The following is a 12,408-nucleotide window of genomic DNA, read 5'->3' on the forward strand; positions in this document are numbered from 1 at the left end:
ATTTCCTGTCATTCACACACAAATATCAAATATAAACAACCTAGTGTAATGTTTGGATTACCTAACTTTTATTATCATAAGTTTAATAATGTTCTCAATAAAATTTGCATTATAGACCTACTGGTCTAGTATTAAATAAATCAGAAGTGTATTTCAACTATTTATTAATAAAATATATACATGTAGATTTTTTGTATGCATTTTACATTTGACACATAGTCCTCTTGCTGCATGTCCTTTTTCATATTTCAAATATTGAAAAACATTGTGGTTGTAATAGAAAATTATAAATAGCAAAAACAGATTTAAGTGCTGTATTAAATATAAATGATTTGGTAAATAAACTACATTGTACTCGAAAAAAAGAAGATGGAAATACTTATTCATATCTGAAAATGTTTAAACAACTTCAAACTTGTTGTTTTAGTAACTTTAAAATTTGCAAAACCATTCTCATGTTTTCATTCAAAATTGTAAGGTTTCTTTTGTATCAGTGAAGGGTTATAAGTGTTTGTAAGAGATGGAGTAAGTGTCACTGTGTTTGCTTATCTTGGCTAATTAATTGACTGAGACATCCCTGACTTGCAGATAATGAGGTGTAAACTGTGAACTACCTAGTTTTAACTTTTATTATTCATAGTTCTATTGAAGACAAACAATATTATTAAAACAAGTAATAGCTCTCAAAACACTTATTTCAATACAGAATGAAATTGTGCTATTAGTTTAATTACTTAAAGACACATTTGATTTACATGTTTATTACGAAGAGTTCTAATTTACTTATTTTTTTTAAAGAAGACACAAGAATGTTTAATGTGTACTGTCAACATACGGGCAGCCCAAATACTTCTAAGGAAGTTATTCACAATAAAATTATTTTATAATAAATAATTTTTGCAACAAGTCAAATCTGAATATGGAGGTTCAGATCCAAGGTTGAGAGGAATAATTAATTCCTTGACATATTTTATTGTAGAAATCATGTCTCCACCTTTCATGGTACAGAATCCCTCATTTGGGCATTTAGTGAGAATGTTAGCCAGAATAAAACCTTAAAAGAATCTGCACTGAAACTGCAGGAATACATTCAAACTTCAGTGGATATCATCATTACCATTTAAAATATTGCTTTGGTATTTGAAGGGATAAAAACTTGGGAGTAATCGATTATTAATCGATTACATCTTCCAAAGTAATCGATTACAATCGATTACAGGACAAAAATGAGTGTAATCGATTAATAATCGATTACACAAAATTCCTCTAAGTAATCGATTATTAATCGATTACATTTTTCAGTAATCGTGCCCATCCCTGCTTAATAGGTTAACAAAGTGAAATATAGATATCGGAAAAAAACATACATATGGAAATATCAGATGCATTAAAAAATATTTTAATTAAAACATCCCTATGGAAGAGTTATCCTTTATTTTCCACGGATTGAAATACCCTGGGTGCTAGCTATTTAAAAAAATACGAGAATTTTTTTCAGACTTTCAAAAAAGCACTTTTGTGCAGTGATAGTTCTGAAAACAATGCATGAACAGTCGCTTTCCAAGATGTGCCACCTTCAGAGCAATTGCAATCAACGTTCTAAAAGTTTAGAGCTATATGTGACCAAACAGTTACTTCTTGAATGAATAAGAAGGAAGACCAGTTTTTCTACAAATTTTGACCCGATATTTATGTATTCAAAGAAATGAAATCAAGACTTCAAACGCAAGTAGCCGTCACAGTAGTTCAGTCGGTAGAGCGCTCGCTCCGTGATCGGAAGGCCGTGAGTTCGAATCTCGGCCGAGACTGACCTAAGTCGATAAAAAATAAGTAGCAACTGTTCCTTCGCCAGGCGCTCGGCACTTTGAAGTGAAAGTCGCGGGTGCTTCGGATGAGACCTTAAAAACCGAGGCCCCATGTCACGTCAGGAGTTGGCACGATAAAGATCCCTCACTGCTCAATGGCCCTAAGTGCCGAGTAAAGGTCTAAATTTGAAACCCTTCACCGGTATATGGTGAAGTCTCTATATGATTGAAAAATTCTCGAATGGGACGTAAAACTACACACAATCAATCAATCAATTTAACGGAAGTGTGTCAAAACATGAAGGTATCCAATACTATCGTCCGTTACGCTTTGGGGTACACATCTCTTATCCGCAACTCATCATACCATTGAAAGAAAGGATGACTGCACTTAAGGACATGCGAAAATTGCGAAAAAATAAACTTTCAAAACAAGCATTTTTCTTTTAATTGCAGGAATGGTCAACATGTAATCTAAAACTTTACGTAATTACATTAAATAAAAGTATGTATTTACGAAGTACGAAGCTATTTTCAAAGGTGGGGTCATCACAATATCGTGAATCTCCGTACGATAATGAGGACGCCCACTTATTCACTGACTTTGTACATAGTCAGCGCATGTTTGTCTATTGTTCTCCGTTTAACAGTAGTTGTATATTTGCATTAATAATATTGTGTCAAAAGGAGATTAATAGACAAACATGCGCTCATGGTTTAAAAGAGAAAAAACTGCTTCTTCTTACATTCGCTCTCACTGTTGTAACCAAGGGCTACGGCATGCATGTTGAATATTATAATTCACCACGTGATGTCCTACCTTAGGTAACTCTGTGAATACTGAATTCCGTCACGTGACCTGTAAGATAGCATGTTTTGTGCTAACTAGGACACTCTTCTCGAACACGTTGAATTGTCAGGCATCGATTCAAAATATTCTTTACTTACATGTACGTGCTCATATTGTTAATTTCGTTTTGGAAAATTTGTAAATACTTTAGTAGTGTACTTGTGCCATACAGGATAAAGAGAGAGATGGGAAAGAGTGATCACGTATTTTAACACATGTCATTGTTATTTATCTAGTCTAATTTTAGAGCCATTCTTAAAATGTTAGCTCCACCTCTCATGCATACCTAATGTTTAATCAAGGGCAGGTAAGTGTAAAATCTCTATATTTGACAAAGAGTAGGGACAAAAATCAGAGAATTATTCTATTGTATCACAGTCTAAAATAATTTTTTACATTTAAATTTGGTGCCAAATTGATAGAATTCCATAGTGAATATACAAAAGTGAAAGAAGGTTAAGATATTAAAGCAGCAGAAGCGGCGGAAAAAGACCCAAAACCCAGTCTTAAGTGCAGTTATCCTTTAATGAGACTTTCACAGAATCATTTTACACAGTGCCATTGGGCACGTCCTATTTTACTTTTTGATCGGACACATATTTCGGGTTCCCAGTAGCAAAACATAGACACTACCGTTCTTTCTATAATATTGAGGGGTACTCGTCTCTTATATGCAACTCCTCCTTTATCACTAAATAAAATTTTATGAGACTTTCGCAGAGTCTTGTTACATAGTGCCATTGAGCACCTCCTATTTTATTATTATTTTATTTTTTTTTTTGGATCGGACTCTTATATATCGGGTCTTCCATAGCAAAACATGAACTTTGCCATTAAAAACATATGGGAGGTGGGGATATCATTTTTACATAGTAAGCTCAGTGCTCACAGTTCCTCTGGTTTGTTCAGTAACAGTCCAATTTTGAAGGATATCAGTATGATCAGTTACGATTAATATTAGACTGTTCACTAATATCGGACTCCCACAGGTAATTTTTTAAATCACAAGAACAAAGGAATGACATCACAGCAATGTTTTAAGTATGTTGTTCAACTTTTTCCTCGCAATTCGATTTGGTGCCTCACTTCGCTCAGCACAAAATCTCATGGTTTACCACCATATGCATGGTGCTACTATTCATTGACAAGCACGAAAACTTCGCATGTGTGCCCTGAAGAAAAAAAACTATTTGCTTGGAATCGATTGTATCTTAATAATGAAAGTATGCCTCAGAACTTGTGTATTTTTACGTCTTCTTAATGATTATGAATTTCACTTAAACTTTTAGTCAACTTTATTTTCCATTTGTAATTTTTATATCGGTCTCAAATATTTTATTTTGATGCTGTTAAGCACTTTGGGATAAAATTGACAAATTTGGCGCTTTACTAATTCTTTCATTGTGTTATATTGTACAATGTATTTTATAACAATCACAACTCATTACAAATCTATGGCTGGCATTCAAACCTGCAGATGTAAGGACTCTATGATTTCTTAAAAAATTAAGTTCATGATAGGGAGAGTCTAGTTCCGACATCTTTTATCACCTGCCTGTTTTATGTGGATATTGGCAAAAACTGGGGGTGTGGAAATTTGAAGCCTACACAGAATTTCCCTTAAGAGGGACGGAAATACCCAACCTCCGGATGTCACCAAATTCCCTTTTTATTTAATCAGCACTATATGTTGCATGACATTCGTGATTATCAATTAATTGACAGATATTATCTATGCCCTTGGGATCCCCTGTCTTTTAACTTGGATTGCATGTTGACACAGTTAATTTCTGTATAGCGATCGCGTAAAGTACGTTTTACACACCCACCCACACACACACACACACACACACACACACACACCCTCACACACACACACACACACACACATATATATATATATATATATATATATATATATATATATATATATATATGTCGATGAGTCTGACAATCTTCTCACCGTCTGTTCACAAAAAGTTTAACTTTGGTCATAAATTTTGAATGAGATAAGAAAGAGCTTTCATATTTCACAGGTATATTACCTGTGACAAGACCTTTCCCAGTGTACTATATTTTTGTACCTCATGACCTTGAAGTTTTACTTTCTTTGAAATAAAAAAAAAACCTTTTCTGTACCTTTTGCAACATGAAGTGAAATTTCACATGTGCATTTCCTGTGACAAGACTTTTGCGAATGTACTATGAATTTGACCTCATGACCACAGGCACTTACAGATGTAGTTCTGTAATAAAATTTTTACACCATAGTAAAACAATAACACAAGGTATCTAACTCTAAATTAAAAGGAGTACCCCTCCCCAGAGTTGCAGTCAGTTTTGCTTTCAGAGAAAATGCAGTGGATCGAAAACATTTGACTAACAATCTCTCCTACAATAATGTATCAACAAAACCAAATACAGCATGCTTGTCTATGTTTTCTTTTATCTCTTTTAAACAGCGTCCTCCAAATATTGCTCGCCGACATCACAATGCTATATAATTAATCTCTGGCAGAAAATCTTTGGATTTATTCTAAAATTACATCGGGAAAATATAGTAGATTATTCATGGAAAATTTAAAAAGTGAAAACATCATAATTAGTAATTACAATAATTAAGCATTGAGATGCCTTTTGCTCCGGACTGCTACATGTACATAGCATCCTGTGGCGTAAAACCAGTTTTGCAGCCAGCGAGCAAAGTTTGGAGGTTGTTTACACAGATAGAAGACAATAAAAGTAAGCATGCCATTGAGGATTTTGTAGATAAATTGTCGTAGAAGAGAAAAGTTATAATAAACATTTTCCATCGCATATTCTCTGAGAACGTAAAGACTGCAATTATGGGGGAGGGAGGGGCAAAGAGGGGGGTACTGAATGTTATTTGGAGTCAGATACCTTGTGATATTATAATAGTAAGGGGAAATAAAAATTATTTAAAGGTACAAGTGCCTGCGCTCATGACCTAGACCTCGAAGTTGACTTTTAAACAAATTTGATTTAGGCCGTACATTGTGCATCAGAACAAATATAAAACTTTACTGTATGATGGACATTCAAGACAGTTAAAATATACCATAGATCACTGCAATTCAACCAAAAAATCCCCCGAAAGCGGGCGACCATAACTTTCTAAATTTGCTTGTTAAGAGTTCAACTTACAGAGGCTACCTCTTTTGTTTCCTTTTTCAGTACATATTTCTTTAGTAAGTATAGTACTAAACTTGTTATTAAATAATTAAAATTAAAACTATATACTTTAGTCGCCATCGTGGCGCAGTGATTAGAGCATTTGCTCTAGAGTCGCGGTATAGTACAGGTCCTAACGTCGCGGGTTTGAATCCCACTGCGGGACATGGAGGCCGGTCCTTCGGATGAGACTGTGTAAACCGAGATCCCGTGTCGCAGTGGGTGCTGGCACGAAAAGAATCCTCATTGCTCAATGGCCCTTGGTGCCGAGTATAGGTCTAAATTTGCAGCCCCCCCCCCCCCCCCGGGAAGTGTTGGCCTCTCCATATAAGTGAAAAATTCTCGAGAAGGACGTTAAACAAAAAAAACAAACTATACACTCTTCAAAGCAATGAAATGAAATATGGAGATAACGAACAGTATTCAAGCCCAAAGTTTATTTAGACAATACAAATCGGGAGCAGAGCAAACACGGACTTCCAAAAACATCACAAGTGGGAGCAGGTGCCATGGAGGAGTCAACATCCCCTGCCAATCGGTCACACCCGTCGTGTGACCCTTGTCAAGATCGGGAAAACCGGAAAAATCCGTAGAGAATTCAATGTATAAATAATGGTCTAACAATTAGTATGAAAAACGTCAGTCAGCATTTGACTCAATGATAAGTCGTATTTGCTGACAAAGTCATTGTAGCGACTATAAACTAGCGAAAAGATGACTTCAAACAAGACCGTTGATATCCTTGTTTTATCAACTTGTTTGTCAATAGCTTGTCTCGTTTTAGAAATTGTTCATACGTAGAGCATATTCTTGCGTATCGAAGCAACTGGGAGACAAAACCCCCATATGCAGGCGATAAGGGTGTATTGCTACATAAGTAGGGGAAGTTGACCATTGAAATTTGAAGTCATCACGTTTATCATAAAGCTTTGTTGTCAGGTTACCATTAAGTCTTTTTTTGAAAGAGTATTACAGAAGGAATGATTTCGGTTTACCAGAATTCAGTACTTCCCACGACAAATTCACAAGAAAACTCTTGACTGGGTACTAGAATACTGAGTACTTTAAATTTTTTTTTCAAGACTTTCAAAAATCTATGCTGCAGTCGACTAAATTCAACAAATAAGTTACTCAATAAAACATTTGTTAAATTGCACAATGTTTTATGCAGGTTTATAAGGATGCATTGTACTACAGCAAAATACCGGAAATGATGAGCAGTATCAACCATGAACGAGAACGATAATGAACTGCCTTGCGTGTAAAGTTTGATTGAATTGTAACAATGGCTCTAAATAATGGCTAACTTCATTACCAGAGTAGAGCGAGATGGCTTGTTGCACATTTAATTGCCTGTGAATTCATTTATGAATGAAATCTATCCCTAGCTATAAATCATTTCAGTCAATATCATGCTCAACAAATGAAGTGTCTTGACAGTCAGAAATACAGGTCAATGTCTTTTTTTGGAACATCTTCAGTTGTTTCCTTTAGCAGAATTCCTGTCACCCAAATGGTAAGCACTAAGCATCTTGCATCAGAATCAGACTTGGGTTATACTAAATCTCATATACACAAACTTATTATGAAAACATATTATAGTGCAAAAATATTGTAAGTATGCTGTACAAAATGTCATATAACTTAAATAGCTCTACACAGCATCTCTCTTCACACAAATACACATAAACAATTAGTACAATTTATTTTGAAAAATGAATCAAAGGCAATTCATCAGTTTTTGACACATGACTCTTCAAATCAATACTAGTATTACTTAGACCACGTGTATTACGAATGCAAAATTTGACACTGAAACTGTTTTCCTGAAAGCAGATTTTGACCAAAAATAATAAGGCAATTGTCACAATAATGACCCTCACATTTGCTCCTTGACTAATGATTGAATTTTATTCGAACGAGGAGATATGATCCAGAAACCCGTGTGACGGGTTACAGAGAGACAGGATCAAATCTTAATAAAGCAAGGGCAAAAAATGTTAATTTCAGCAGTTAATTTCAAAAAGTTGCAAAAATGAGATTTTCAGGACAATGAAATATATGGAGATAACGAACAGTATTCAAGCTCAAAAGTCCATTAAACAATACAAAATAGGAGCAGAGCAAACACGGACCTCTAAACATCAGAGGTGGGATCAGGTGCCATGGAAGAGTGAGCATCCCCTGCCGACCGGTCACACCCGCCGTGTGCTCCTTGTCATGATCGGGAAATAACGGAAAAATCCGTCGACAATTCAGTGTGTAAATAATGGCCTAACAATTAACAATATGTCTTCACAATGTTAAGGTTTTGTGATATCGTTCCTCTACACAAACCTTTGACAAATCGCTATTTAAAAGTCGGGCTACAAAGCCACTATTTCATTTGTTCCCTGTCCAGGGCTGGGAACCAATCAGAAAACATTCTTTATAGTAGGTAAGTTTTGTAAACAAATATGACTTGTCTTTAAAATGGAAAGTGCCAATATTGTAAGGTATGTGACTAGTTACTCCAAATAAAATATTGGAGATTAATTTTTGGAAGCTCTTTCTCCTTACAATCACAAAAACAAATTATTAAGGCTTTGAGCCACATGAAACCGACGGATTTGTAACAGATAACATTGGGTGGTTTAAAATTTACCATTACGTCATGTGTAACCACAATTATCACAAAACCTTGACATTGTGAAGATGAGGACAATAAAGTCTCACTAGGTATCACATCTCGGAGAGTTCAGATTTATTGATTTCAAGCTCTTCTTTACTTGAGTACACATATGTCATAAAGTGCACCAACGTAGGGCTCGTTCCAATGTCCGATTTTTTTCTTTCAACACTGTTCAAGAAATGAAGTAATAAAATATTTTTGAAAACCACATCCCTACGGGGATCCTGATAATATATGATTTGTCAATTTCCAACTCATTAACACATCCTCTCCAAGGAACGAAGGCGTCAAAGGTAAGTGAACTAGTTAGAGTTGAGATCATAGGAAGACTTGAAAACTAAATGTTTGATTTTATTTTTACTCGAGACTAATACCTGTCTCTAATACTGGAATACTTGTATCCATTACCTGGAATCGCAACTGAATAATCTTAACTTTATGTTTGATAAGTAAAGTAAATATGTTTTTTTCTAACCATCTTTACATTTTTTTTATTAATTTAAACTTAATCTCTGTAATGTGTAAAGCAAACTTTACTCATCCTGGGGTACTAAACCATGAATGGTGTTGCAACAACTGGTAAATAAGCTTTTATTTTGTATGTTGACTTTTCAAGAAACCGCTTGTTTAGAAACCTTATACATGTAATAGTTATAGTATTTCAGAAACATTTGATTTTTTCTTTCACTTATGACCTGAGTTTTAGTACCGGAAACTTTCACTTCTTTGTTCCTTTAATAGCAATAAGATGAACACTATTACCCCCTAGAGTTGTGGTTTCATATATAAAGATTGATTTATTGTATTATGTTTTACGTCCTATTCGAGGATTTTTCACTCATATAGAGATGTTTCCATGTACCGGTGAAGGGCTTCAAATTTAGACCTATACTTGGCACTCAGGGCCAGTGTGCTATGAGGGTTCTTTATTGTGCCAACACGTGCTGTGACACAGGACCTCGGTTTTAAGGTCTCATCCGAAAGTATCCGTGACTTTCACTTCTAATGCCGGGCGCTTGGGGAAGGAAAAGTCAGTTACCTTTTTTACGTCTTAGTTTGACGCGGCGAGGCGAACGGGAATCGGACTGAGTCTCCCGATCACGAAGCGAACGCCCTACCACTAGATCACCGAGAGGATGAGGACAAAAACTGTGATCATTCTCATAATAATCCGTTAAACAATATAAATTCAAAATCATGGCAAAAACACCAGGAAAAAATTACCCCTGGAAACGTACGTGGTAGGATCAGGTGCTATGGAGAAATAATTATCCCCAGTTGAACGGTCACATTCGCTTTGGGCCCTCTGTATTGATCGGGTAAACCGAGGAATGCGTGGTCGAAATTAGATTAAAAAACAAATGATCTTATACTTAAGTCAAAATTCGATCAATTGATAGGCTGTATTGGCAAACAATGATTATGAAATTTGCGAAAAGTAGACTTGAAACAAGACTGTTGAAACCCTTGTAAATTCTAGTAGTCTGTCTCGGTTTAAAAATTGACTGTACAAAGAACATATTTTTGAAAACTGAATCAGTTAGGAGACATGAACACCATATGCAGGTGAACGGAATGTCACCACATAGCAAGTTGACGATGGATAAGCTGAATAATCCCGTTTGTCAGTGTTTAGTTGCTAGTTTGCCAATAACCTCAGTAAAATATCCAAATATGACTATGGCAGATTTTGTGGTGTCTTTTATTTCGAGTTCACTGGGGTAAATCAAGTTCAAATATAAATGATAATGAATATTGTTCATGGTCGTAGGAACCGGGGGCACGGGGGGGGGGCATAGTGTCCCCGAATAATTTTGTCCCCCTAACTGAAAATGTATGGCTCTGCCCCCCCCCCCCCCATCTGACATTGCTTCCTACGGGCCTGTTGTTTATCGATAAAACGCCGACGATATATGCAAATGTCGAATTGAAAGCCACAGCAAGCGTTTTCTTATCATGTAGAAATGATTTTTCTAAGTTTATGCTTCATTAGAATACAAAAACAGGTCTTTTGATAAAGGAGTCAATGAGAATTTTTGTACTTCTTAGGATTTTATAACATTCTAGAGAGTGGGTCTTTCTTTGCTAAAACTTTAATCAGAAGGAAAACAGTTCTTGAATCTACAAACTAATCCTTGTAGGACTACAAGATTGCCAATCACCAAGATCTCACTATATATCGAATTAAGACACTACGTTAAGTCATCTATCAAGTTGAAAAGTTTGAATTTACTAGTTGAAGTAAATGCAAAATTTACAATATGATAACTTGCACCTAGTAGATTCAAAAGGAAAGGGATGAACAAGGCGTGCAGAATGCCTATAGTTTCAGATATGTAAAAATCATATTCAGTTTGTGAATTGGGCATTTAGAGTAAAGTTCTCTTTATTGAAATTTATTAAATTAAAATAAACAAAACTTATCTGAGGAAAATTTTCCCGGCAAAGTTATTCTGTTATTTAAAAAATTATGTGGTATTCGTGGGGTTCGAACCCTACCAATAAAAATCCTGAGTAACATTTTCCTCTGAGACTAACTCTCTAACCACTACGCTACACAGCTCCTTGTGAATAGTGGCATTTAATCAAGTTTGTGATATGACCATTGACTAAATGGACTTCAAGTATTACTCGAAAGATGATAATGTTGTGTCATAAAAGTGTATTTCTAAGATATAGTGGGTCTTTGTTCCGTGTTTTTGTTAACGAAGAAATGTATTTTTTTACGCAAACTTTGAGGATAAACTTAAAAAAAATGGAGCGCAGACCCACTCATATCGAAAAATTGTGTTATAGTATGACAAAATGATCCTTTTTGCCCAAATTAGTGTGTGTATGCTATTTCATAGGCAAATAGTTTCAATCTTTGTGAGTTTTTTTGCAAATTGTGGAGATTTTACATAAACTATACTTTAATGTTTGATGAAATAATTGATATAATTGAGGTCTGATTTTTCACCTTTATGTTTGTCGCACTATTGGCACTTCGCTCGCCTTGTTCGCCCATTTTCTTTACAACATGCATGATAATTCCATAACAAAATAACAATTTATTCCTATAATTGTGTGCATGATGTGTTCAAACAAAAGATGCATGTATTGTTATCGAAGAAATGCAATTTAAATAAATTTTTATTTTTATTTTTGAGTATAGTCAGGGCAATGACACACATAAGAAATCTTCCTTTTCGCAATGTTACATATATGTCAACAGTGAAAGAACTGGATTGATGAAAAATGTTCTATGATAGTAATGCGTCAAAGAAAGATATCATAATCTGATTATGTGATTTGTGTAAATATTAAATGACATCTGTTCACGGTATTTTACTGTGCTGAACTATCCCCTTCTTTTTCAAGGTAAATCAATCGAATTTAGGATAAACACATGGGACTCATCGTAAAATAAGTTGTTAAGATTACATATTTCTTTGGATTTAAACAAATAAAACGATGGTTACTTTGTTCAATTTTTGGTTCAAAGAAACTCAACCAAGTCTTCTCCCGCAAAGCTAGAATGATCACTTTATAGCAAACCTGCATCATGTATCCCATCACTTTATTCGCCATTTTAATACAGCTTTTTCTATCTAATGGTCAGTTATGCGAGCCGCGAAACTGCATTGTAAATGAATGGACTGTATGGTCAGACTGTTCCAATACCTGTGGAAATCTTGGGACGAAAACAAGACAAAGGTTGATATTGCAAAAAGCCTCTTGTGGGGGAAATTGTGACTTAAATACTAAAGAAACTGCAGCATGTAATAGAAAATGTTGTCCACAGGACTGTGTGTACAGTGACTGGACACCTTGGGAATTCCTATACTTTTCTTTTAATTGTACTGAAGGAGGAGAGAGGTATATGTTTCACAGGAGCCGGATAGTAGTGA

The 12,408-nt window shown here is 35.1% G+C and overlaps 1 protein-coding gene across 1 annotated transcript in view; it reads right to left on the minus strand.

Moving 5' to 3' along the window:
- The window catches only part of LOC133182440 (uncharacterized), a 75,678-nt gene extending 63,590 nt beyond the window's left edge, over positions 1–12,088 (minus strand). The window contains exon 1 of the mRNA XM_061317290.1: positions 11,980–12,088. Coding sequence (XP_061173274.1) covers positions 11,980–12,088 — 109 coding nt within the window. The remainder of the gene's footprint in view (positions 1–11,979) is intronic.
- Positions 12,089–12,408: the final 320 nt, after the last annotated feature.

This window comes from Saccostrea echinata, unplaced genomic scaffold, assembly GCF_033153115.1.
Source record: "Saccostrea echinata isolate AGI-Se365-2 ecotype Australia unplaced genomic scaffold, CSIRO_AGI_Sech_v1 ptg000009l, whole genome shotgun sequence".
NCBI lineage: Eukaryota > Metazoa > Mollusca > Bivalvia > Ostreida > Ostreidae > Saccostrea > Saccostrea echinata.